Source organism: Mustela nivalis (genome assembly GCF_964662115.1).
Source record: "Mustela nivalis genome assembly, chromosome: X".
NCBI lineage: Eukaryota > Metazoa > Chordata > Mammalia > Carnivora > Mustelidae > Mustela > Mustela nivalis.
The window spans coordinates 26,159,588-26,184,527 of record NC_139040.1 but is presented as its reverse complement, the minus strand read 5'-3'; the positions used below and the strand labels follow the sequence as shown (position 1 = coordinate 26,184,527).

At 40.0% G+C, this 24,940-nt stretch overlaps 1 protein-coding gene across 14 annotated transcripts in view; it reads right to left on the bottom strand.

The window, feature by feature from the left end:
• Positions 1 to 16,313, bottom strand: part of THOC2 (THO complex subunit 2) — a 115,671-nt gene extending 99,358 nt beyond the window's left edge. For 13 of the 14 annotated variants that reach the window (XR_014307148.1, XM_082717256.1, XM_082717252.1 and 10 more), the window contains exon 1: positions 16,204 to 16,313. Coding sequence is in view for 13 of the 14 variants with exons in the window: in XM_082717256.1 (XP_082573382.1) it covers positions 16,204 to 16,274 (71 nt within the window). In the remaining variant the exon portion in view is untranslated. The remainder of the gene's footprint in view (positions 1 to 16,203) is intronic. The other variant, XM_082717259.1, reaches the window with a different exon arrangement.
• Between the last annotated feature and the right edge of the window lie 8,627 nt (positions 16,314 to 24,940).

Sequence of the window (24,940 nt, the reverse complement as noted above, 5' to 3'; positions counted from 1 at the left end):
AAACAAGTATTTTTTTTTAATTAGTATTTCTGAATCAGGGTGCCTGGGAGGCTCAGTTGGTTAAGTGACTTCCTTCTGCTCAGGTCATGATCCTGGAGTCCTGGGATCAAGTCCTGCGTCAGGCTCCCTGCTTAGCGGGGAGTCTGCTTCTCCCTCTAACCCTTTCCCCTCTCATGCTCTCTCTCTCTTTCAAGTAAATAAAATCTTTTTTAAAAAATTTAGTATTTCTGAATCAACTGGAATATTTTATAAAGATCTTATAAACTTTGGGGGGGTGCCTGGGTGGCACATTCAGTTAAAGCATCTGACTCTTGGTTTTGGCTCAGGTCTGATCTCAAGGCCATGAGATCAAGCCCCACATGCGCTTTGCGCTCATCAAGAAGTGGACTTGAGGGGCATCTGGGTGGCTCAGTGGGTTAAAGCCTCTGCCTTCAGCTCAGGTCATGATCCCAGGGTCCTGGGATCCAGCCCTACATCGGGCTCTCTGCTCTGCAGGGAGCCTGCTTCCTCCTCTCTCTCTCTCTCTGCCTGCCTCTCTGCCTACTTGTGATCTCTGTCTGTCAAATAAATAAATAAAATCTTAAGAAAAAAAAAAAGTGGGCTTGAGTTTCTCTCTCTCTCTCCCCCTCTGCCCCTCCCCCCCCCAGCGCTCACTCTCTCTCTCTCTCTCATGCTCTCTCTCAAATAAATGATCAAAAAATGATTTTATAAATTTTATAAAAATGTATCTTTAGGAGCGCCTGGGTTGCTCAGTGGGTTGAGCCTCTGCCTTCGGCTCAGGTCATGATCTCAGGGTCCTGGGATAGAGTCCTGCATCAGTCTCTCTGCTCAGCAGGGAGCCTGCTTCCCCCTCTCTCTCTGCCTGCCTCTCTACCTACTTGTGATCTCTGTCTGTCAAATAAATAAATAAAATCTTTTAAAAAAATGGATCTTTAAAAGATAGTACTAAAATATTCACAGATAAAATGAGAATGGGAAAATGGGTGGGGTTATAGGTGAAACAAGATTGGCCAGCAGTTGAGAACCACCAAAGCTGATTGATGATTTCATTAGTATCCTATATTCTCATGAGACTTTTTTTTGAATGAACTTGAATATTAACTGTTAATAATAACAGTGGCTTATATTTAAACATGTGCAGTATTAAATATATAGATAAATGGAAAAATATTATTGAAATACATCAAGACTTATGTGGGTTTATCCCAAACACACGAAGTTCATTCAAGTTAATTCACATTAAACTGGCTTTTAAAAATTACACAAGTTCAACAGATACATAAGACATTTGACAAAATTCAACAACCATTCACTATTTTTTTTAAAAGACGTAAAAATAGGAATAGAAAGGAACCATTATAATTTTGTAAAGTAGCAGTTCTTTTTAAGATTTTATTTATTTATTTACTTATTTGACAAAGTAAGTTAGAGAACACACCAGGGGGAGCAGCAGAGGGTGAAGGAGAAGCAGGCTCCCCATTGAGCAGGGAGCCCGATACAGGGCTTGATCCCAGGACCCTGGGATCATGACCTAAGCAGAGAGCAGGTAACTTAACCAACTGAGCCATCCAGGCACCCTTAAAGTAGCAGTTCTAATAGTGTGGTTCACAAACCCCTGATGCCCAAGAAACTTTCTAGAATTCTGCAAGGTCAAAACCGTATTAATAATAATATTAACACTTCATTTCCCTTTTTGCAGTATTAACATTTACACTAAAAGTTCCTTTCTTTTTTTCTTAGAAGGGGAAGGGGCAGAGGGAAGAGAGAGAGAATCCTCAGCAGCCTCCACACCCAGCTTGAAGCGTCACACAGGACTCAATCACACAACCCTGAGAGATCACAACGGGCACCAAAATCAAGAGTCGGACGCTTAACCAACTGAGCCACCCAGGTGCCCCTGTATTAACAGTTCAAAAGAAAAGGAAGGAAAGTCTGGAGGCACCTTAACATTATCAAGGCTCTTGCCTCAAACTGCTTCATTGATTCTTTGTGATCAAGAAATATCGAAAGAGGGAGACCTGGGTGGTTCAGTTGGTTGAGCATTAGATTCTTGATTTCAGCTCACGTCATGATCTCATGGGTCCCGAGATGGAGCCCCCACACTGGACTCTCCGGTCAATGGAGAGTCTGCTTGGGATTCTCCCCCTCTGCATCTCCCCCAACCCACAAGTGCATGCTCTCTCTCTCTTAAATCAATTAAAAAAAAAAGAAATCAAAGAAAAGAATAAAGCCAGTCCCATGTAAGATGTCACCAAGTTATTTTATTTTTCATGACCATTCACAAAACAAAAGCCAGTTTCACTTAAGAAGGTACTTGAACTTGATGGGAGTGGCATCAGCAAGATGGCAGAACAGGAAGCCCCAGGTTTTCCTTCCTCCCAAAGAAACACCAACTCAACAACAATACACATACCAATTCCCTTCATGAGAAATTCAGAGACCAGTTAAGAGGCTCCTGCACCCTAGGTGAGCAGTAAACCAACTGCATCAAAGCCAGCAGAAAAATTCATGTCACCCTTTCAGCACCACCTGATTGGGGAAAAAAAAAACAACCCCAGCTCCCAAATTCCCCCTGTGGATAGAAAGAGAAGACAGTACTTCACAACCAACATTCTGACTTGGGGTAGGGGCTGCCTGAGGAACTAGTTTCTTTCCTGAACATCTTGTAGAACAGATGGGACCTTGTATACCCTAGGGTGCCTGAGGCCTGCTGACAACAAAAAAAAAGCTGGGTGGCAAGCTGCAGATTCAGAGAATCCACAGTACAGAAAACAAAAACCAATGCAGCTCAGCAACCTCTCCCTCGGGGGAGAAAAGAGTATCCAACATTCCGGCTTTTGGGGGGACTGCCTGAAGGACTGATTTATGTTTAGTTTGACCTAGGGCAGTGACAGCACCCAGCCTACTCAAGCTGCCTAGGGGCCACCAAGAACAAAAACGAGCTGAGTGGTATGCTGCTACTTCATAGGACCCACAGTACAACAGATGAACACCAAAGGATACTAAGAGTACAAGCTTCTGAAAAAAGACAACTGGAAAACTCCTTCAATGTGGAATCTACACACATTAAGTCCAAGACACATCCAGAGAAAAGGTTTGAGAAGGTCCCAAAATCTACAGCCAGGCTCATTGGTAAAGGCTTTTCCCTGTACTAAGCAGCAGTTCACAAAGACTGGGATAAAGGAGTGTTTTTTCAAATACAATCATACAAACAAAAAATTTAAAAGAACGTAAAGAAACAAGGAAGATGGCCCAATAAAAGGAACAAAATGAGTCTCCAAAAACTGACCCTCAAGAATTAGAGATACATGAGTTACCTGACAAAGAATTTAAAATAACCATCATAAAGATGCTCAATGAGCTCAGGAAAATGATGCATGAATAAAATGAGATTTTCAATGAAAGGACAGAAAATATTTAAAAGGAACTAAACAAATTTGGAGAGCTAAAGAATGTAATAAGTAGGGCCCCTGGCTGGTTCAGTTAGTAGACCATGAAACTCTTGATCTCAGAGTCATGAGTTTAAGCCCTATATTGGGCATGGAGCCTACTTAAAGAAAAATAAAAGACTGTAATAACTGAACTGAAAAATAAAGAGCATTTATGGATAATCACATGCAAAGAATGAAACCGGACACTTATCTTACATCATATAAAAACCAACTCAAAATGGATTAAGTGCGTAAGTTTAAGATCCAAAACTATGCAATTCCTAGGGGAAAACACAGGAGGAAAACAGAGGGAGAAGCAGACTCCCTGCTGAGCAGGGAACCCAATGCAGGACTTGATCTGGGGACTCCAGGATGATGACCTGAGCCCAAGGCAGTCACTTAACCAACTGAGCCACCCAGGCACACCATGGCAATGATTTCTTGGATATGACAAAAAGAAAAAAAAAAAACAGCCAAGTAGGATATCAAGCTAAAAATTTTATGCATACCAAAGGAAACAATGAGGATGAAAAGGCAACCTATGGAATTGAAGAAAATATTTGCAAACCATATAACTGATAAGGGGAACATCTATAATTCAACAACAAAAAAACAAGCCAATTAAAAAATAGGAAAAGGGGGGTGCCTGGGTGGCTCAGTGGGTTAAGCCGCTGCCTTCGGCTCCGGTCATGATCTCAGGGTCCTGGAATCAAGTCCCGCATTGGGCTCTCTGCTCAGCAGGGAGCCTGCTTCCTTCTCTCTCTGCCTGCCTCTCTGCCTACTTGTGATCTCTCTCTCTCTGTCAAATAAATAAATAAATAAAATCTTTAAAGAAAAAAAATAGGAAGGGGACACCTAGGTGGCTCAGTCGGTTAAGCGATTTAAAAATGGGCAAAAGACGGGGCGCCTGGGTGGCTCAGTGGGTTAAGCCGCTGCCTTCGGCTCAGGTCATGATCTCAGGGTCCTGGGATCGAGTCCCGCATCGGGCTCTCTGCTCAGCAGGGAGCCTGCTTCCTTCTCTCTCTCTCTCTGCCTGCCTCTCAGTGTACTTGTGATTTCTCTCTGTCAAATAAATAAATAAAATCTTTAAAAAAAAAAATGGGCAAAAGACCTTAACAGCCATCTCACCAAAAATATATAGATGACAAAATAAGCACATGAAAAGATGCCTTACATTGTATGTCATCAGAGAAATGCAAATTAAAACAACAAGATACCACTACATACCTATAAGAACAGCCAAAATCTGGAACACCGCCAACACCGAATGCTATTAAGGATGTGGCACAACAGAACTCTCAACATTACAGGTGGAAATGAAAAATGGTACAGCCATATTAGAGCAGTTTGGTGGTTTCTTATAAAACTAAAGATACTCTAACCTTATGATACAGCAATCTCACTCCCCGGTATTTACCCAAAAGAAGTGAAAACTTATGTCCACACAAAAACCTATGCACAGATGTTTACAGCAGCTTTATCCATAATTGCCAAAATGTGGAAGCAACCAAAATGTACTTCAGTAGGTGAATGGATAAACTGGTACATCTATACTATGCAATTATTCAGTACTGAACAGAAATGAGCAATCAAGCCATGAAAAGACATGGGGGAACCTTAAATACATTATTACTAAGTGAAAGAAACCAATCTGAAAAGGCTATACCGTATATATTTCCAACTTAGGACATTTTGGAAAAGGCAAAACTATGGGCAGAGTAAAAAGATGGAGAGAGTATGGACTATGGAGAGAGTAAAAAGATCAGTGGTTGCCAGGGGCTGGGAGTAGCCAGAGAGATGAGCAAACAACAAAGAGGATACTGAGGGCCAGGGAAATACTCTGATACTCTAATAGAGGATACATATCAGTACACATTTATACAAACCCAAAGAATACATAACATTCTGAGTGAAGCCAAAAGTAAACTATGAACTTTGGGTGCTTATGATGTGTCAACACAGAGTCATCAATTTTAACAAAGGTACCACTCCGGTGGGGAATGTTGAAAATAAAGGAGATAGCTATGTATGCGTGGGGCAAGGGGTAAATGGGAAATCTCTGTACATTCCTCTCTATTTTTTGGTTAACCTAAAACTGCTGTAAAAAAAATTAATTCTTAGGGGCACCTGGGTGGCTCAGTTGGTTAAGCAACCGCCTTTGGCTCAGGTCATGGTCCCGGAGTCCCGGGATTGAGTCCCGCATCAGGCTCCCAGCTCCATGGGGAGTCTGCTTCTCCCTCTGACCTTCTTGCCTCTCATGCTCTCTCTGTCTCTCAAATAAATAAATAAATAAAATATTTAAAAAAAAAATTAATTCTTAAAAAAAAAAAAACAAGGTAACAAGTGCTGGAGAGTGGAGAAACTTGTGAATTGTTGGTGGAAATGTAAAATGGTGCAGCAACTATGGGAAACCATATGGAAGTTCCTCAAGAAATTAAAAACAGAACTACAATCCAGCAATCCCATTTCTGGGTATTTATTCACAAGAGTGGAAATCGGGATTTCAAAAAGGTATTTGCACTCTCATGTTCACTGCAGCATTATTCACAATAGCTTTCAAAAGGTAGGAACAATCTAAACGTACATCAACAGATGAATGTATAAAGGAAATGTGGCATATACATATCACTGATTATTATTCAGATGTAAGAAGAATTCCTGTCATACACCACAACACAGATGAGCCTTGAGGACAGTATGCAAAGTGAAATAAGTCAGTCACAGAAGCATAAATACTGCACGGTTCTGCTTATATGAAGTTTATCTAAGGGAGTCATATTCATAGAAGCAAAAAGTACAATTTCAATAGTGGCCAGGGACCAGAGGGAAAGAGAAATGGGGAACTGCTAGTCAATGGGTATAAAACAAGACGGAAAAGATCCAGAGATGTATTGTACAAGATTGTGCTTATCTTTAACAATAGGGTACTATTCACTTAAAAATTTGTTAAGGCTGATCTTGTTATATGTTTTTACCTACAATAAGAAATGTGTTTGATGAAGTAGTTAAAAATATTAACTTAATTAAATCCTGAGCCCTGAGAACATGTCTTTTTTTTTAAAGAACACGTATTTTAGTGAAACATTAATGGAAGGTACATGTGACAAAATGGAAGGTATACATAAAGCCATTTCTGCCACACACCAAAATATTATAGTTGTCTCCCGGAAAATCACTTAAGCAACTGTTTAAATTGTGAGCTGAACTAGCTGCTTTTTCACAAAATGCCATTTTTACTTGAAAGAACAACTGACAAACAATAGTTATTCAGACTTAAGTCTTTGGCAGGCGTTTTCTCAAAAATGAACCAACTGAGCCAGTCACTTCAAGGAAAACAACTGAGCGTATTTGTTGCCAATGATAAAATGTGAGGTTTCAAACAAAAATCCAAATACTGAAAAACTTATAGCTGCCACCACGGACTTGACTAGTTTCCATTTCATAAAAACTTTCCAGATTACGGGGCGCCTGGGTGGCTCAGTGGGTTAAAGCCTCTGCCTTCGGCTCAGGTCATGATCCCAGGGCCCTGGGATAGAGCCCCATATCCGGCTCTCTGCTCAGCAGGGAGCCAGCTCCCCCCCCCCTCTGCCTACTTGTAATCTCTGTCAAATAAAAAAATAAAATCTTAAAAAAAAAAACTTTCCTGATTAGTTCAGCAATGATACTAATGATGTGGGGTTTTTTAAATTTAATACAATGTACTGTTGTCAATATTTGGAAGAGCTCATCATTCAGTGAACCAGTATTTTCCAACTGACCAATGCATGATGTTGCAAAATAATGGAGGGGTAAAAGATTTCAAGTAAAAGACAAATGCATTTTAATTCAACAAAGTACAAAAAGTTCACTGATGTGGTTTCAGATTTAGCCTTGCAATAAGCCATTAAGAAACTACCACTTGGGGTGCCTGGGTGGCTCAAAGGGTTAAGCCTCTGCTTTTGGCTCAGGTCATGATCTCAGGGTCCTGGGATCAAGCCCTACATGGGGCTCTCTGCTCAGCAGGGAACCTTCCTCCTCCCCCCACCTCTGCCTGCCTCTCTGCCTACTTGTGATCTCTCTCAAATAAATAAATAAAATCTTTAAAAAAAAAAAAACTACCACTTAATAAATTTTGACATGATACCAAAGAAGAAAAACTACAATTATCTGAAAAGACTATTAAAATTCTCCTCCTTTTGCCAACTATTTATCTGTGTGAGGCTGGATTTTCTTCATATACATCATCCACAACAATACACTACAAACCCTACTTCATAGCACACATAAAAATCAACTCCATTTAGGTAAGGCTTAGAAATGAAAAGCAAAATAATACTCCTCCAGAAGATCATAGTAGAAGTTCATTTGCCTTAGAATGGGAAAAAGACTGCTTTAACACACAAAAAAAACTACTAATGATAAAGCAAAATATCAATAAATTTGACATTAAAATAAGTAACTTCTGTTCATCAAAAATCACCATTTTAAGAGTGGAAATGCAAGCCAAAGAGTAACAAAAGATATCTGCCACATATACAGTATGACCCACAAAGCACACAAATGCAGACTCTATAAAGAACTCCTACAAATCAATGAAAGAAATGCAAACAATCCAGTAGAAAAATGGGAGAAAAAATATAAAGGCTTTCACAAGAAATCAAAAATCCATATGGCCAGTAACCATAAAAAAAATGCCCATGGGGACATCTGGGTGGCTCAGTCAGTTAAGTGTCTCCCTTCTGCTCAGGTCATGATCCCAGGGTTCTGGGATTGAGTCTCACAGCAGGCTCCTGCTTCTCCCTCTGCTTGCACTCCCCATGCTTGTGCTCTCTGACAAATAAATAAAATCTTTGAAGTCTGATGATATTAAATATTAGCAAGGATGTGAAACAACGTGAACTCTCATACACCTGCTGTTGGAAGTATACTTTGAAACGGTTTCACAGTTTATAGGAAGGTTAAAGTTAGTCACAATCCAGAGCCCAGCAATTTTCTACACTTCAGTATATATCCCATAAAAGCACATTATTATGTACACCAAGATACTTGTTTCTATTGGCGCTGTTGGTAATAGCTGAAATTTCAAAACAGCAAAATTATTTATCAATAGCATAAGAAATTTTAAAAAACTGTGGTAGAGTTATGCAACAGAGCATCTTGTAACTATGAAAATCAAAGAATGGCAAATACTTGCAAAAATATCAATGGATCCTAAAGACATAATGTTGAGCAAAAGCAGCCAGATACAAGAGAATACACCCTCTATGATTCCACTTATAGGATATTCAAGAACAAACTGAAGCTTATAGGGTAGTTAAAACTGTAAATAAAAACAAGGATGAGAAAAACCAAAAAGTGTGCAATCTGGAAAGGCAATTGTCTTGATCTGGGTATGAGTTACATGGATATGCATATTACACTGATTCTTTAAGCTCTACATTTAAGTTTTACACTAATAGCACAATTTACAAGAAGAAATATTCTTATTACAGGTTGCACAAGGCTCTAACAAAAAAGAAAACCAGTGAATATGTGTTTTTTACTTTATGTCTAGCAATTGTTTTCTATAGTCAGTAAAACCATAGTCAGTAAAATAATTTTTAGGACTTCTAGAATATCACTCTATATCACACCTAAAGTGAAATATGCCACATTCCAATCACCCACAGAGAGATTATCTACTTTGCAGATTATCTATGCTGTTGCAGCTCGCCACTCTGTCTTTTGATTATTTCAATACTCCATCATCATGATGAGCAGAGTTAAGGCTGTTAAAGTCAATAAAGTAAACTTTTCTTGGTCAACAATTCACATGTAGGTCTCACAAAATTATCTTCAAAGACTAAAAAGGCCTTGCCAATAGAGACTAATTAAATCTGCATAGTTTGAAAATCTCATTTAGTTATTAGTTTCTTAACCAACGTCTACTAAAAAAACAAAGTGAAGAATTTTCAGAGAACACATTATAAACGGTAAAATAAACTGATTTAAGGCTTTGACCCCAAGTACTTTCAACTATTTTCCTGAAGAACTAGACAAGCCTTCCAATATGTTAAAAACAGTGGTTAAGCTTTTTAATTTCTCAAAATGTTAAACCTACCACAAACTTATCTGAAATATAAAACAAAATCAATCTTCCTTCCAACAAGCAACACAGAAATATCTGCTTCAGACTAGCATCAGAAAATGTAACCCAAAAATATCTACCATCTAGCTCTTTTTTGTTAAAGAGTAAATATTTAAGAAAGCTGATGGGGCGCCTGGGTGACTCAGTGGGTTAAAGCCTCTGCCTTCTGCTCAGGTCATGATTCCAAGCTCCTGGGATCCAGCCTGCTCCCCCCCCCACCGCCCCCCACCGCCTCTCTGCCTGCTTGTGATCTCTGTCAAATAAAGAAAGAAAATCTTAAAAAAAAAAAAAAAAGAAAGAAAGTAAGTAAGTTGGGATGCCGGGGTGGCTCTATCAGTTAGGTGCTTGCCTTTGGCTCAGGTCCTGATCCTGAGGTCCTGGGATCCAACCCCATGCTGGGTTCAAGAACCCTGCTTCTCCCTCTCCCTCTGCAGCTTCCCCTGCTTGGGCTCTCTCATTCTCTCTCTCACTCACATAAATAAGTAAAATCTTTAAAAAAAAAAAAAAAGGTATATCAAGATCACTTTCATATCTGTTATAAAGTATTAAAACAATTCCTTGTGGTTCTCACTGTCCCCAAAGGTTCAATTCCCTTTAGAAAGTAGTAGTAGGAAACAATGGTTTTTGACAGAAGAATGGAATGGAATCAAGTAACTCATCTTTCCCTTTGTATCCAGGCTACTAAAAAGCAAAGTCAATTATTCCTTTTTAAGGTGAACAAATTTGCTTATTCACATTTTCAACAGCTTCATTTTCAATTTGTTTTAATAAGCTTAAAGCATGTCTTTCACAGTAATTCCAGTGGAGAGGAGGGAATGTCAGTGTTCCCACCTCATCCCACCTAATCTAATGGTATAGCCATTGTTAAATAATTTTAAGAAATAATTGAAACATAATTCCATTCTGTCAGTCACAAGGCCACAAACATACTCATTGGAATGTAGGTGATACCGTCATCATGAACTATTCATTAGCATCTCAAAGATTAGCTCAAATTGTATAAGGAATCATGGATGGTTTATTACAATAAGGCAATTCACCTGCATAAGATACTTTTATTTCCCTAGTACAAAAGAGTTCTTCCCTAGTTATAGGAGGAAACTAAACCAATTGCTAAGACTTTCTCCAATCAGTAGATATGTCCAAGCTCTTCTCCCTAAGTAATTCACTAACAGAAGATCAATCATATCCTTAAAAAAACAATTCTGGGGGCACCTGGGTGGCTCAGCTGCTTAAGTGACTGCTCAGGTCATGATCCTGGAGTCCCGCATTGGGCTCCCTGCTTGGCAGGGATTCTGCTTCTCCCTTTGACCCTCTCTCTGACCCTCCCTCTTCTCATGCTCTCTCTCTCTCTCTTTCTCTCTCTCAAATAAAAATTAAAAAAATAAAATTAAGCAATTCTGGGTGCCTCAGTCGGTTAAACGTCTGCCTCTCTCTCAGGTCATGATCCCAGGGTCTTGAAATTGAGCTCCACAAGCACTGAGTCTCGCATAGGGCTCCCCCACCCCCACCCCACCTCTGCTCAGCAAGGAGCCCGCTTCTCCTTCTCCTGCTCCCGCTCCCCACGCTTGTGCTGTCAAATAAGTAAATAAAATCTTTTAAAACACACACACACAAATTCTGTTTCTGAATGCTGCTTGTCTTACCATACCACTTAAACAGTTTTAGTACTCTATCCTGAATTACAAAGGAGGAAAAAAACAAAACTACCACCAGCAGCTGCCCATTTTAATATGGCTTAAAAAATAATCAAATATTCTGCCTCAATCTAAATGATTATTTTATTCCTCTCATAACTTCCAAATAATTGAGTTTGCCGGTTTTTCCACTTTTAAAACAATTTGGTGCTATTATGGAGATGCTGTCTCAGGTCCCTGAGAACAAACACATAATCTACATTCCGTCAAAGATCTGTGAACCTTAAACTGAAATGTCTTAAATTCTTCCAAGGACTCAAGTATTTTGTGAACAGTTCTTGAGTATTTAGGTTTCCACCTTACTTGAACCCATTTTCCAGTAAAAAAGGAAACAGCACAAGCCTAAGCTACTTGATTATGGGCAACATCTCAAAGTTGGCTTCACATATGGAACACTGATGTCAATCTGTGTTTCAATTAATTCTTTAAAAGCAAGAGGCGCCTGGGTGGCTCAGTGGGTTAAGCCGCTGCCTTTGGCTCAGGTCATGATCTCAGGGTCCTGGGATCGAGTCCCACATCGGGCTCTCTGCTCAGCAGGGAGCCTGCTTCCTCCTCTCTCTCTCTCTCTGCCTGCCTCTCTGCCTACTTGTGATCTCTCTGTGTCAAATAAATAAATAAAATCTTTAAAAAAAAAAAAAGCAAAACCCCAAAAAAGGTTAAATTTGGTGAAGCAAAGTACTACCTATACTATCATCAAAACATAAATATAACACAAAAATGAAATACTGGGCATGCAGTTTTATCTTGAAACATGTTATTTATAAAAATGAAAATATTCACTTAAGAGGAGGAAAGGGAACAGGAAATGTTAAAAAAAAAAAAAAGAAGAACAAAGGTTCCTGCACATGAGTACATTAATAGCGCTCTCTCTACCTTAATATTTAACCACTGGAGAATAATTTAATTTTTCTAACAAAGAAAGCAATAGCCTAGAAAATCTCCTGATATTGCTACAACATTTTTTTGAAAAAATGCATTTCTCTTACCAGGAAAAAGGACCAAGACTTATTCTTAATTTGTGAATACAGGTCAAAATGAGAAAATAAATGCCAACGAAAACTAAAATATGAAGAAAAGGCTTCAGATAAAACTTCAGCTGAATTCAGAGCATCTTATGAAGAAAAAAAAAAAAGACTCAACTACCAAGACAACTCTCTTTGAATGGTTATTTGCCATAAACTCCCTCCTCCTACCTCCCTCTAAAAAATTCAGGTCAGACAGCATTTAATGAATGTCTAAGTGCACTTAGGTAAGTTCTGGAAGACTTAAAATCATTTAGTAGCAGCAGAAGAAAAAGAATCAAAACATCTGGCAATTAAATTTTAAAAGTTTATTATAACTACCAATAACTTATAAGGTGAGATCTAACAGAAACTTCTAATTGATATGTAAATTTTTAAATTAAGTTCTTCGGACAAACAGATAATATTCAACAAATATAAATATTTCAAAATTAGACCAAGTATGGACATGAGGCTAACATCTTCAGATTAAAACCTTGGAACATAAATCCTCCATTAAGGATGTTTGTGACACATAGAAATGCTGAGTTCACTGTGTTAATGTTTTCTACTAAAAACAAAACTCACACTGGATCTACCAGTAACATGCAAGTTTATTAGCATAATCATGGCAAGTCCTATGCTAATATGAAGTTGTCAAGAAACAAACTCCAATTCCAAAATTAAAGTAATTAAATCCTTATCTTTCATATGTGGTAGAATTCTTAAGTTTGCATTTAGATATGAAACTTGTAAGAACAGATCTAAATGTTACTAAGAAAGATGCTTAATAATTATGTTTTGGTAGTCCTTTGTCCTTTTGGTATCTGTGGGGAGAGATCACTTTAAAAGTTCTATAATTTATCATTAAAAACATAATCAGTATCTCTGGAAATAGGTTAGCTAGGTATGTGACTGACCATTTAGACAAAAAAAATAGTTTTTTCATGTCCCCATAATTACCAAACAAAGCTTATTCTTCAAAGCCAAGACTTTCCATCTTAATACAGTTGCTTTTCATGAGGCACAATTAAGACACTGCCTCCTCTGTAAGTTACTAAATGCCCCATATATCTCATGTGTTGCTTTAACACTATATGGCTGAGGTTGACTACAACTCCCAAAATACACTGGTAAGAAGTGAGAGACAAGAAATGAACTAAAAACCTCATGAAATACATCATTCATTTTTCTTAAAATGGTAATTTTCAGTCAAGTTAAATCTCATCTGCTAATTTATCTCATTAAAAACTGAAAATCCACCCAAGATATTATTTTAAATATTGGTCATATTCTAAAAGCTAAATCTATAAATGGATTCACTAATAATTTGTTGGCATGTTAGCTTTGTTTTTAACATTTCTAGTTGCTGGTTTTTATTTAAGAGGCTCTGTTCTCAAAGGATTTTTCGTAATATATTTACAACACCATCCATTCTAAAAAGATCAAAATGCTAGATACAAGAACTCTGAAGTTAGACTATATGCAAGAAGTTTTGAAAGAGGGGAAAGAGGTCAGGCAAATAAAGCCTAAGTACTGGATGGTGACGTATCTGTCACCAAATGAAAAATATTTCATTATGGCATACAACTAATACTTTATGCTCTCTTCACATAACAGAATACAATTATAAAAATGACTACACTGATTTGGATCTATGATATTTCAAACTACATTCCTCAAGCCATGGAGTAACTACATATGAATAAGCCCTAGCAACAATATTGAAAAAGCTCTTCAGGAACAATATGGGTAGCATGGATCATGCAAATATACATAAAGTGAATCCAAAAATCTCATTTTGACAAGGTATTTCAACCTCCTACATCACTATTTTTCTCCAACCAATATTGGTAAGAAGTCAAGCAGAATTTCACCTCCTAGCCCTAATACCCCTCATTCTAAGGTGAAAGTAATAATAGTAAAACTGTCAAAAACAGCTGGAAGGAGGAAGCTGAGCAATCTACAAAGATGACAAGCCCTAAACAACTACGTAGGTAAAGAAAACAATGAACTGATTTATCAGTGTGGGGAGGTTATCCTAACCTAATATAGATGAAAAGGATGGTTTGGTTAGGTAACCTCCCATCCTGCCTTCCCTGTACACAAGGAACTTAATAGGTACTTGTTAAATGGCATGTACAAGGATCTGGAAAATGTTCTTAACAGTTAAAAATGTTTATCGAACAGACTTCTCACTTAATAAACAAATAAGCACTCACTCTAAGCATATGCTTAGAAAAGCTAGGGGGAGAGGAAGAAGGGGTGAGAGGCGTGGGCACCGAGGGGTATGGGGGGGGGCAGGGGCGGGAGGGTTTAACCAAAATAAATATGAAACACAGTCCCCACTCTTCAACGGTCTCTCAATTCGTTACAAGAGTAAGCAGGAGAAAGAGTCAAAGACCAATTAATTGCTAACCTGAGTGGTACAGACTTTAAGAGCAAGAGCTGTCCAGAGAAGTTTAAATATCTAAAGATTGGAATAATAATATTACTTTTAATAGCTATCACTTGAGCACTTACTATAAGCCAAGTGCTTTACAGTCATTATTTAGTCTTCACAACAATCCTTTGAGTAGAGTACTTATTAATCCCAATTTACTCAAGGGGAAACGGTCAAAGTGGTTAAGGAACTTACCCAAGGTCACTCAGCTAGTTAAGTGGCTAAGACCGCCGCTTACCCAGGAAATAAAATTCTAGAGCTCACACAGTTAAGACTTCGTAAAGCAGTGCGAGTGCGCGGCGAGCGGGGGAGGCGGGGGGAGGAGGAGGAGGCCATACAGGCTGGCAATATTACACGCGCAAGATCGGGCAACGCATTCCCCGGGTTTCGTTCGAAGTAACGAAGTTCCAAAGATTCGTTATCTCTCGCACCAGCAACCGTCAACTGACGGGGGTGGGGGGGGGGGGGTGACGACCGCAAAAAAGGCTAACGAGAGTTAATCTCATACACTGTTGAACTTTAGCTAATAAAGCGATTCAGAGAAAGAAATTAAAAATAAATTATTTGTTTTTGAATCTAGGGTTTTACTGCTTAAACGATTTCTTTCTTTCCGAGAGAGCGCGAACTGAAATTTTGGGCGAGGAAACCGCGGGTATGGCAAATTAATGTTTTCTGTATTACCGGGGGAAAAAAACAAGTTTTATGACTAAAGGAAACGCGTTATTCCAGGTACTCGAGAACCTTGGAGAGTTGCCAAAATTAGTTGCAGTCCCAGGACAAAATGGGGTTTAGGAAACATTTAATGACGAAAGTTGAATCAAACCCGAAATGGCTCTGAAGTGAAAAGACTGAGCAAAGAAATGCCGGTAGGTCTTCGGGAAAAGCGGCAATCGAGCTACACTTCTCCCACGGCTAGTGGCGCCGCGCGAGGCCGGGACAATCCGAAAGACCGCTCCCCGGGAGGAAGAGAGGTGCCAAGAGGGGCTCTTCGCGACGCCCTGGGCATCGCCGCGGCGGGCAGAGAAGAGGGGAGGGAGTCGGGACGGTCTGCCCTCCTCCGACTTCGGGCAAAGGAGGCTACGGGCTCCAAACTGCAGAGTCGAACGGGTGCAGAGTGAAGAAATGGGACAGAGAGATGGAAAGTACGAACCGCCCCCCCCCCACCGGCGCGGCCCCGTAAAGAGAAAGGAGCCAAGTGAGCTCAAGCGAAGAGGGGGACAAAAAGAGACGGAGCGGGAGCGCGGAGCCCCGCAGGGGCGAAACGGGAGTTCTGTTAGGAGACTAAAAGAAGACAGCCTACGGAGGACAACGGGGATTTCAAAGAGGCCAGAGAAGGAAGGAGGTCGGCGACGGTTACCAGCACCTCTCCTCCCCGAGTTCGAAACTCCTAACCAACCCTCCACACCCGCCGCCCGGATGGGGGAGGGGGCACATCTTCCCCCCACAACCTCTCCCCACTTGGGAGAGCACGGCTGACGCCCGAGCCCGGCCCGGCCGTGAGCGCGCCTCCAGCCCGGACACTCACAATTCGCCTCTCCCTGATTTCTCCCAGTTCTTTATCCACTCTACGGGAACCACCACAGTTGCGGCCGCCATCTTCCCCTCACTAGTAGCAGAGGCCCGGATGTGTAGCACGCGAGCGAGGGGTCAAAGGGGAGCACCGCCCACGGGGAATGCCGGGAGCTGCGAGTTCGGTTTTCGATTTCCCGCCCCACTTTCCTCCCCACCCGCGGAAACCCGAGGCATTGCCTCCAACCAGGTGGCTGAGACCCATGGGTTCCTTTGCAGAGTAACTACGCCGGCCGCGCCCTCTACTACCTTTGCCCTAGCTTCCCTTTAGAACAGGAAAAATGCCATCCCTGGCCGACTCATAGCCCTTATCTTCTTCCGTAGTATCTACTCCAGGCCAATAATTCGAACATGTACTTTTGAAGCCCCTAGTATGTGCTAGACAGTGGCGACAGAGAAGCAATAAGCCATTGTGCCTACCCTCAAGGAGCTCACAGTCTGTGGGAAAGAAAAACATGAGCAGATCAATTACAATACACCCAACTAACTGCTGAGATAAAAGAAAATAATCAGAAAAGAAGCAGCTATTTACTATGTGCTAGACATGCTAATACAAGGGATACAGGCAGAAACTGACCCTTGGAAACACTTGCAGCCACCGGTGCTGACACCCTACTATAATCGGCCTCTGTCTTTGTAACCTTAGACAAAACTAGGGGGCGCAATTACCATAAGAAACAACTTGTTTACATTACAGAGTCTCAAAGCATCTCCCGACAAGATACTAAGATTTCAAAGGCGAAATAAAGACTACAGTGGGAAAACATGGCAGACACCGTCCTAATTATGATGAAAATCAGCACGCCCAGAAATGGACATCATGTGCCTACTGATAAGGTGCTAAGAAAAACACTAACCAATTTTGTAGCAATCATGACACCAAAATTCGCATAACCTGAATTTAATCACGAGGGAACATCAAACAAACCCATAGAGGGACAGTCTACAAAATTACTGGCTTTCGCTCTTCAAAATCATCAAAGTCACTAAAGACAAAGACATTGAAGAACTCCTCCGGATTAATAGAAACAGACATGACAACTGATCCCCAGCCAGAAAAAGAACATTTTTCTTTTGCTAAAAAGGGTATTACTGGGACAGCTGACAAAATTTGAGTATCTATAGATTAATAATACGGTATCAATGTAAATTTCTTGATTTTTATATTTGTGCTATGGTTAATGTGAAAGTCCTTGTTTAAGAAAATACTGGCTGGAGGGGCGCCTGGGTGGCTCAGATTTTTGAGCGTCTGCCTTCCGCTGAGGTTATGATGTCCAGGTCCTGGGATCCAGCCCCATGTCCGACTCCGAGCTCGGTGGGGAGTCTGCTTCTCCCTCTCCCTCTGCCTCTCCCCCTGCTTGTGTTCTCTCTCTCTCCTTCTCTCTGTATCTCTCTCAAATGAATAAATAAAATCTTAAAAAAGAAAATACTCTCAGGAATATTTAGAGATAATGGGTCATTATGTCGCAACTTACTCTAAAATACCTCAGAAGAAAGTCATAGGATGAATAAGCAAATGCATAATATTAACATTTTAGGAGTATAAGTGAAGGACATGCAAGGATTCTTTGCTTAATTTGTGCAGCTTTACAAAACAAAAAAGTTTTAAAAATAAGTGTTTGGTAGAAATTTTAGAAAATGTAGGCAAACCAAAGAAAGAAATCCTACCACACATATATTTAGGTATAAACATTAGATCTAGTATTTCTTGGGGTCCCTGGGTGGCTCATTCGTTAAGTATCTGCCTTCGGCTCACATCGTGATCCCAGGGTCCTGGAATCCAGCCCGCATCAGGCTCCCGGCTCAGCAGGAAGCCTGATTCTCCCTCTCTCACTCCCCCTGTTTGTGCTCCCTCTTTCCCTGTGTCTATCTCTGTCAAATAAATAAATAAATAAAATCTTTTTTTTAAAGAACTAGTATCTTCTAAATTTGGTAATTTTCACCAAAAGCACCACGTTCGTTTGCACTGAAAAGCTGTTGGAGAGAAAGACTGTATTCAGAATAAGTTCTGAAGAAATACTACATTGTTCATGATTGTTTCTCATCAGCTATATCTGGTCTCCTAACATCCTGTCTGGTTTTGAAATCCTAGAACCACTAATTAGAAAATACACACTGCTTAGTTTCAATGACATCTCATAAAAACCTTTTGCCATTTCAGAGAGGTTCAGAGATATAAGCGCCCACTGATCTTTTAATTTTTCATTACTACGGATTTTTCAAGTGTCAACAAAAAGATATAGTGAATCTTTGCTGTACCATCATTCTCACTTAAAGAAACGTGAAATCATTATTACAGGATAGTTTCTGTGATACAACAAACACTATTCTGCTGCATATGTATACTTCACTGTACAACGGATAGCAGTGGGCACTTCCACATTTGAATCCAGGTAATTCTTTACAGAGGACAAGGAGGATCCTGTGTATTGAAGAACTTCCCCTCCCCAAAACACAAGTTGTTACTGAAAGTCTCTCCAGACATTGCAAAATGTCTCCTGCAGTACAAAATAACCCCCCTGTTGAGAGCCACTGACAATATGCTGCTGTATTCTAGTTTACCTTGCCACTTTATCACAGTGATTTTTCCTTCCAAACACTGAACTGTGCACAGTATGCATACTACTCAGTATGCCACAAATGTGGTATGACTTGACTGAAGTGATGCCCTTTGAAGCTTTGATTTTCCCTTCTCCCAGAGCCTGTGGAACTATTTTTACATGTTATGAAGACTCCTTTAGGAATTCCTCAGAGCTAATTGGCTTTTCACTCTATAAGACTGCAAAGCTATCATGTCTTCTGCATCTTTGCTGGTGGCTTGCCTGTTCTTTGCTATCAGAGTCTAGTATTATCTCAGCAGCTGAGAGTACTATTCCCGGGTGATCTCACTGGCTCCCGGGTACCAATGGACTAGGCAGGGACTAAGGTCTGTGATGAAGGCTAGGGATTGGGTAGTTTCAATGTTGATAGTCTGATGCATGGAGTAGGTTACTGTAAAGTCAAGAAAAACAAGAAAAAGTAAATAAAATAATCGAAGAATGAATGCAAAAAACTGTACCCTTTGTTGAATTGTGCCCTAAAATGCTGAGTATTGGTAATGGATTTCTATTAACTAAAGACTTAATTATGTTAAATATACATATTAAATTTTCTAGGATAACCACTAACATAAAGGGATATTCTATCTCTTCCAAACTACCAAAAGGGGGAAAATTAAAAGAGAGAAAGAGAAAAAAATCAACCAATCCAAAAAAGGCAAGAAAGGAGGAAAAACTTTTTGGAAAAGTGGGACAAAGAGAATAGAGGAAGATGGTAGATTTAAACTTAAATATATCAATAATTGCATAAAATGTAAATGAACCAAATGCTCCAGTTAAAAGTAAAGATTATCAGTCTGGATTTAAAGAAGTCTAGCTATAGGGTGCCTGGGTAGCTCAGAGGGTTAAGCCTCTGCCTTCAGCTCAGCTCGTGATCCTGGGATCAAGCCCAGCATTGGGCTCTCTGCTTGGCAGGGAGCCTGCTTCCCCCTCTCTCTCTGCCTGCCGGCTTGTGATCTTTCACTCTCTCTCTGTCAAATAAATAAATAAAATCTTTAAAAACAAAGTCTAGCTATTTTTAAGAGATACCCCCAAAACACACACACATACACACACACAATAAGCTTAAAAGTAAAAATGATGGAAAAAATACACAGGCAAATAGTATGATCAACAAAACATAAGCTGTTATAGCTAGATTAATATCACACAAAACAGACTTCAAAGGAAAAATAATTACTAGATTTAAATAAAGTTATAAGGCTCAGTTGGTAGAGCATGGAACTCTTGATCTTGGGGTTGTAAGTTCAAGACCCATGCTGGATGTAAGATTACTTAAAAATAAAATCTTTTAAAAATAATTTTAAGGGACGTCTGGGTGGCTCAGTCAGTTAGGCCACTGCCTTTGCCTCAGGTTGTGGTCTTGGGGTCCTAGGATAGAGTTCCATGTCCGGCTCCATGCTCAGCGGGGAGCCTGCTTCTCTCTCTGCCTGACAGATAAATAAATAAAATTTTTTTTAAAAAATTTTTTTAAATAAAGAAGGCTACAATATATTGATAAAAATTTCAATTCAGGGGCATCTGGGTGGCTTAGTCATTAAGCATCTGCCTTTGGCTCAGCTCAGGATTCCCAGTCCTGGGATCGAGCCCCCCATCAGGTTCCCTGCTCAGGAGAAAGCCTGCTTCTCCCTCTCCCACTCCCCCGCTTATGTTCCCTCTCTTGTTTTCTCTCTCTTTCTGTCAAATAAACAAAATCTTTTTTAAAAATTTCAATTCAACAGAAAAATGTAATAATACTAACTTGAATGTACTCAACTACTTTGACTATATGAAACAAAAATTAACAGAAATACAAGGAGAAATAGACAAACCACCAACACAGTAAGTTTTTAGTTCATCTCTCTCATAAATTCATAGATAACAGACAAAAAAAAAATCAGTAAAGATTAAGAAAATTTGAACATCAAATGAACTAGCTTGTTCTAGTAGATATACAAAGAACACTGTACCTAGCAACTGGAAAATAAACTTTCTTTACAAGAACACATGAACAAGTCACCATGTACAGATTGTTCACATATCAAAAGCACCTAGCCAAGGGGACAACAAGTCGGGGTCAAAATCCATCCAAAGCTCCATTTGCTAAACCATGTGCTCAGGTATGGTGTTACATCTATCTGAAAGAAAGAGCACATTTTCCTAATTCATACAAAAACAATATGTCATTTAGTAGTGATCCAGCACATGAAACATTCATGAAAACTAATCATATGCTAGGTTAAAAAAATGTCAATGAATTTCAAAGACTCAGTCTCAAACAGTTCTCATTTTCTGACCACATCGCAATTAAAGTGGAAATCAATAACAAGAAGATAAAGAAAACATCTATGTTTGGAAATTTTAAAATATACTTTGAAATCATATATCAAAGAAAAAAATCATACTAAAAATTAGAAAGTACTTAGAACACAACAATAATGAAACTATTACATATCAAAATTAATAGGGGCATTTGGCTGGACCAGTCAGTTGAGGAAGTGACTCTTGATCTTGGGGTTGTGAGCTCAAGCCCCACCTTGGGCATAGAGCCTAATTAAGAAAAAGAAAACTAATTTAAAATTATGGGTTGCCGCCCAAGTCATAGTTAGAAAGAAATTTATGTCATTAAAACTTAGTATTATTAAAGAAGTAAGGCTGGGACACTTGGGTGGCTCTGTCGATTAAGCATCTGCCTTTGGCTCAGGTCATGATCCCATAGTCCTGGGATCAAGCCCTGCATTGGACTCTCCCTGCTCAGTGGGGAGCCTGCTTCTCCCTCTCCTACTCTCCCTGCTTGTGTTTCTGTTCTTCTGTCTCTCTCTCTGTCAAATAAATAAACAAAACCTTTTTAAAAAATTAAAAAATAAAAATAAATAAAAATTTAAAAAGAAAGAAAGAAGCAAGGTTGGAAATTAAAAAGTTAAGCATCCAATTTAAAAAGTTACAAAAACAGTAACAGAGTAAATGAAAGAAAGCAGAAATAAGAATATTTCAAAATAAGAAATACTAAGCAAAAAGAAAATGTCCAATACAAAAGATCAATAAAACCCAAAACTGGTTGGTTGAAAAGTCTAATAAGACTGATTACAGGGCGCCTGGGTGGCTCAGTGGGTTAAGCCACTGCCTTCGGCTCAGGTCATGATCTCAGGGTTCTGGGATCGAGTCCCGCATGGGGCTCTCTCTGCTCAGCAGGGAGCCTGCTTCCTCCTCTCTCTCTCTGCCTGCCTCTCTGCCTACTTGTGATCTCTCTCTGTCAAATAAATAAATAAAATCTTTAAAAAAAAAACTGATTACAAAAATGGGAGAAGGTATATATAAACAAATATTAAGAATTGTATCAGTTGGGTTCCTGACAGGAAACAGATGACATACTCAAAGTGGACAATTAAAGACAGGGTTTTTTTATTTATATTTATTTATTTTTTTTTAAAGATTTTATTTATTTGACAGAGAGAGATCACAAGTAGGCAGAGAGAGAGAGAGGAGGAAGCAGGCTCCCTGCTGAGCAGAGAGCCCGATGCGGGACTCGATCCCAGGACCCTGAGATCATGACCTGAGCCGAAGGCAGCGGCTTAACCCACTGAGCCACCCAGGTGCCCAAAGACAGGGTTTTTTTAGATTTTATTTTTAAGAAATCTCTACACCCAATGTGGGACTCAGACTCACAAACCTGAGATCAAGAAGCACATTTTCTACAGACTGAGCCAGCCAGGCACCCCTAAAGACAGTTTAATGAAGGAACCATATACAAGGATGTGGGTGCGCTGGATTAAGGGACATCAACAATGGATGGTGAAGAACCTCAGGGCTAGCAACACTGGAAGACATTAGCACCTGTAAGCCTGAAGCGACAAGGAGAGGGAATGGTTACCAAAAACTAAGGCAACAAGGAAAAATAAAATAAAATAATAAGGGAGGAACATTCAACAGGAACTGTGGCCTTCTGTAGAGGAATCACTGCCAACTCACATCCCGGCAGGGAGGGAATGTGGGGAATAAATTTCCTGACCTTTTCCTCCTTCCACTATCTGATCTCCTGCTGCTAATACCTCCTATTGGCTGACAGCTACTGAGAGCCATAATGCAGGGGAGCCAAATACAGTTAATGTGGGTCAGGGAACAGAGGTGGGTGGAGAAGGATGTAAAGTGAAACTTGAAAAGGAAAACAGAAAATTCCCAGCACTGACCATTCCTTTTGTACCTCCACACCACTCTTGCCCCTCATCCAGATGAAATCCCCATGATCTCAAACAAAATGTACAAATTCCCATCAGCTACTATATCATTGCAGGGGGGTGTCAACTCATTCATACTCCCACATGAAATCTAAAATATTAACCACCACCAGTGTTTTTCATAAAAAGTAGAAAGGAAAGGGTGCTCTAAACGTAAAACATAGTTGCCATAGGGGCGCCTGGGTGGCTCAGTCGGTTAGGCCTCTGACTCTCGATCTCAGCTCAGGTCATGATTTCAGAGTTGTAGGCTCAAGCCCTGTGTTGGGCTCCCATGCTGGGAGTGGAACCTGTTTGAGATTTTCTCTCTCCCTCTTCCTCTGCCCCTCCCCCTGCATGCACTTGCATGTGCTCTCGCTCTCTCTCTTAAATAAATAAATAAATGTCTTTTTAAAAAATTAAAAAAAGAAACATAGTTGCAATAGTCCCTGCTTCTGTAGCTTGAAGCAGGCCTTAAGTTGATAATCATAGTTTCAATTTTTCTGCCACCCACTTCATGCTTCCCTTGCCTAGGATAGGCATACATCCTAGGATAGGATACATTCCCTGGTAGAGTGATCTAAACCTTCATCCCCACAGGGTATCTGAATCCTTATAATCTTACCTTGACTATGTTACCAGTTTTCCCTGACCAGTACTATTGAACAAGGGAGTGATAAAAGGCAACCTAGTGAAGCCCCTGAGTTCTAGAGATAGTTCTCCTTGCTTCCATTGCATAGGAGCAACCTAATCTGCCTTTGGTAATCGGGATAGACCACCCAGGTCTGTACAGTGACCCCTTGTCTTCCTGTTAGTTAAACAGCATGAAGAACACAAAATGGCTAGAGGACAGTGTTCGTTTCCAAAACATCAGAATCCTGACATGTTCCCTGGTGGAAGTGTTTCTCTCTCAGGCATTAGAACCTATTAACCCACTGAGTCCAAGATGTAGGGATGGGAAGCAAATATTTCTTTAGGGGGAGAGGTCAATCCCACCTCACCTCTGGAATCCTGGACCCATACATTCTGGCTACAAGAGAGATGATATGATATATTGGCCCCTGGTTTAAAGTATATACTAAGTTCTGTAGGACAGTACCCCAAACTTGCAGGTTCTGGTGCCATAACCGAGCCTTTGGCAGGAAATGTCAGCATTCTATCAAGTCAGTTTTTTTCTTGGTGATGAGACATATGATAAGACCAAAGAATTCCATGGGGACAAGCCCATGGCCACACTTCCTTCATGCTAAGCTGAATTTCTTTGTTGGAAGCAATGTTGGGTGGGATACCATGGTGATGAATCAGGCACATGGTGGTGCTGGCAGAAACTTTGCAGGCATGAAATGCAAATCCATATTCAGAATATGTATCTATTCCTGTGAAGACAGTGGGTGCCTCCTCCGTGATGGAAGAGGGTTCAGTGTAACCAATCTGCCACCAGATAACTACCTGGTTCCCCCCAAGGAATGGTGCCATATTGGTGCCTCAGCATTTGGTCTCTGCTTATAAGCAGATTACCAATTCAAAGTGGTGATAGACAAATCAGTTTCAGTGAGAAAAGACCCCATATATACACCCCATCCCAGCTGCCACAGCCATTTTGTATATGGGTCTACTGAGCAAGCAATAGGGTAGCTAAAGAGGCTAACATCAATAGAATAAGTTATCTTAACCACCTGATTCTGAGAGCCTCTTCCACAGTGGATGTCCTCTAGACGAAATTGTATGGAATACAAATATCTTCACACTTCTGACCCATTCTAAGAGACCTATACATATACCTTTTTCCTAGGCTTCCTTGTCACTAAATATCTCTCTTTCTTTCCACATTCTTCACCATCTAGCCAACATGTTAGCTTCTGCCCCTGAATCAGTCTACATCAGTATATTAGACCATTTTCCTTCC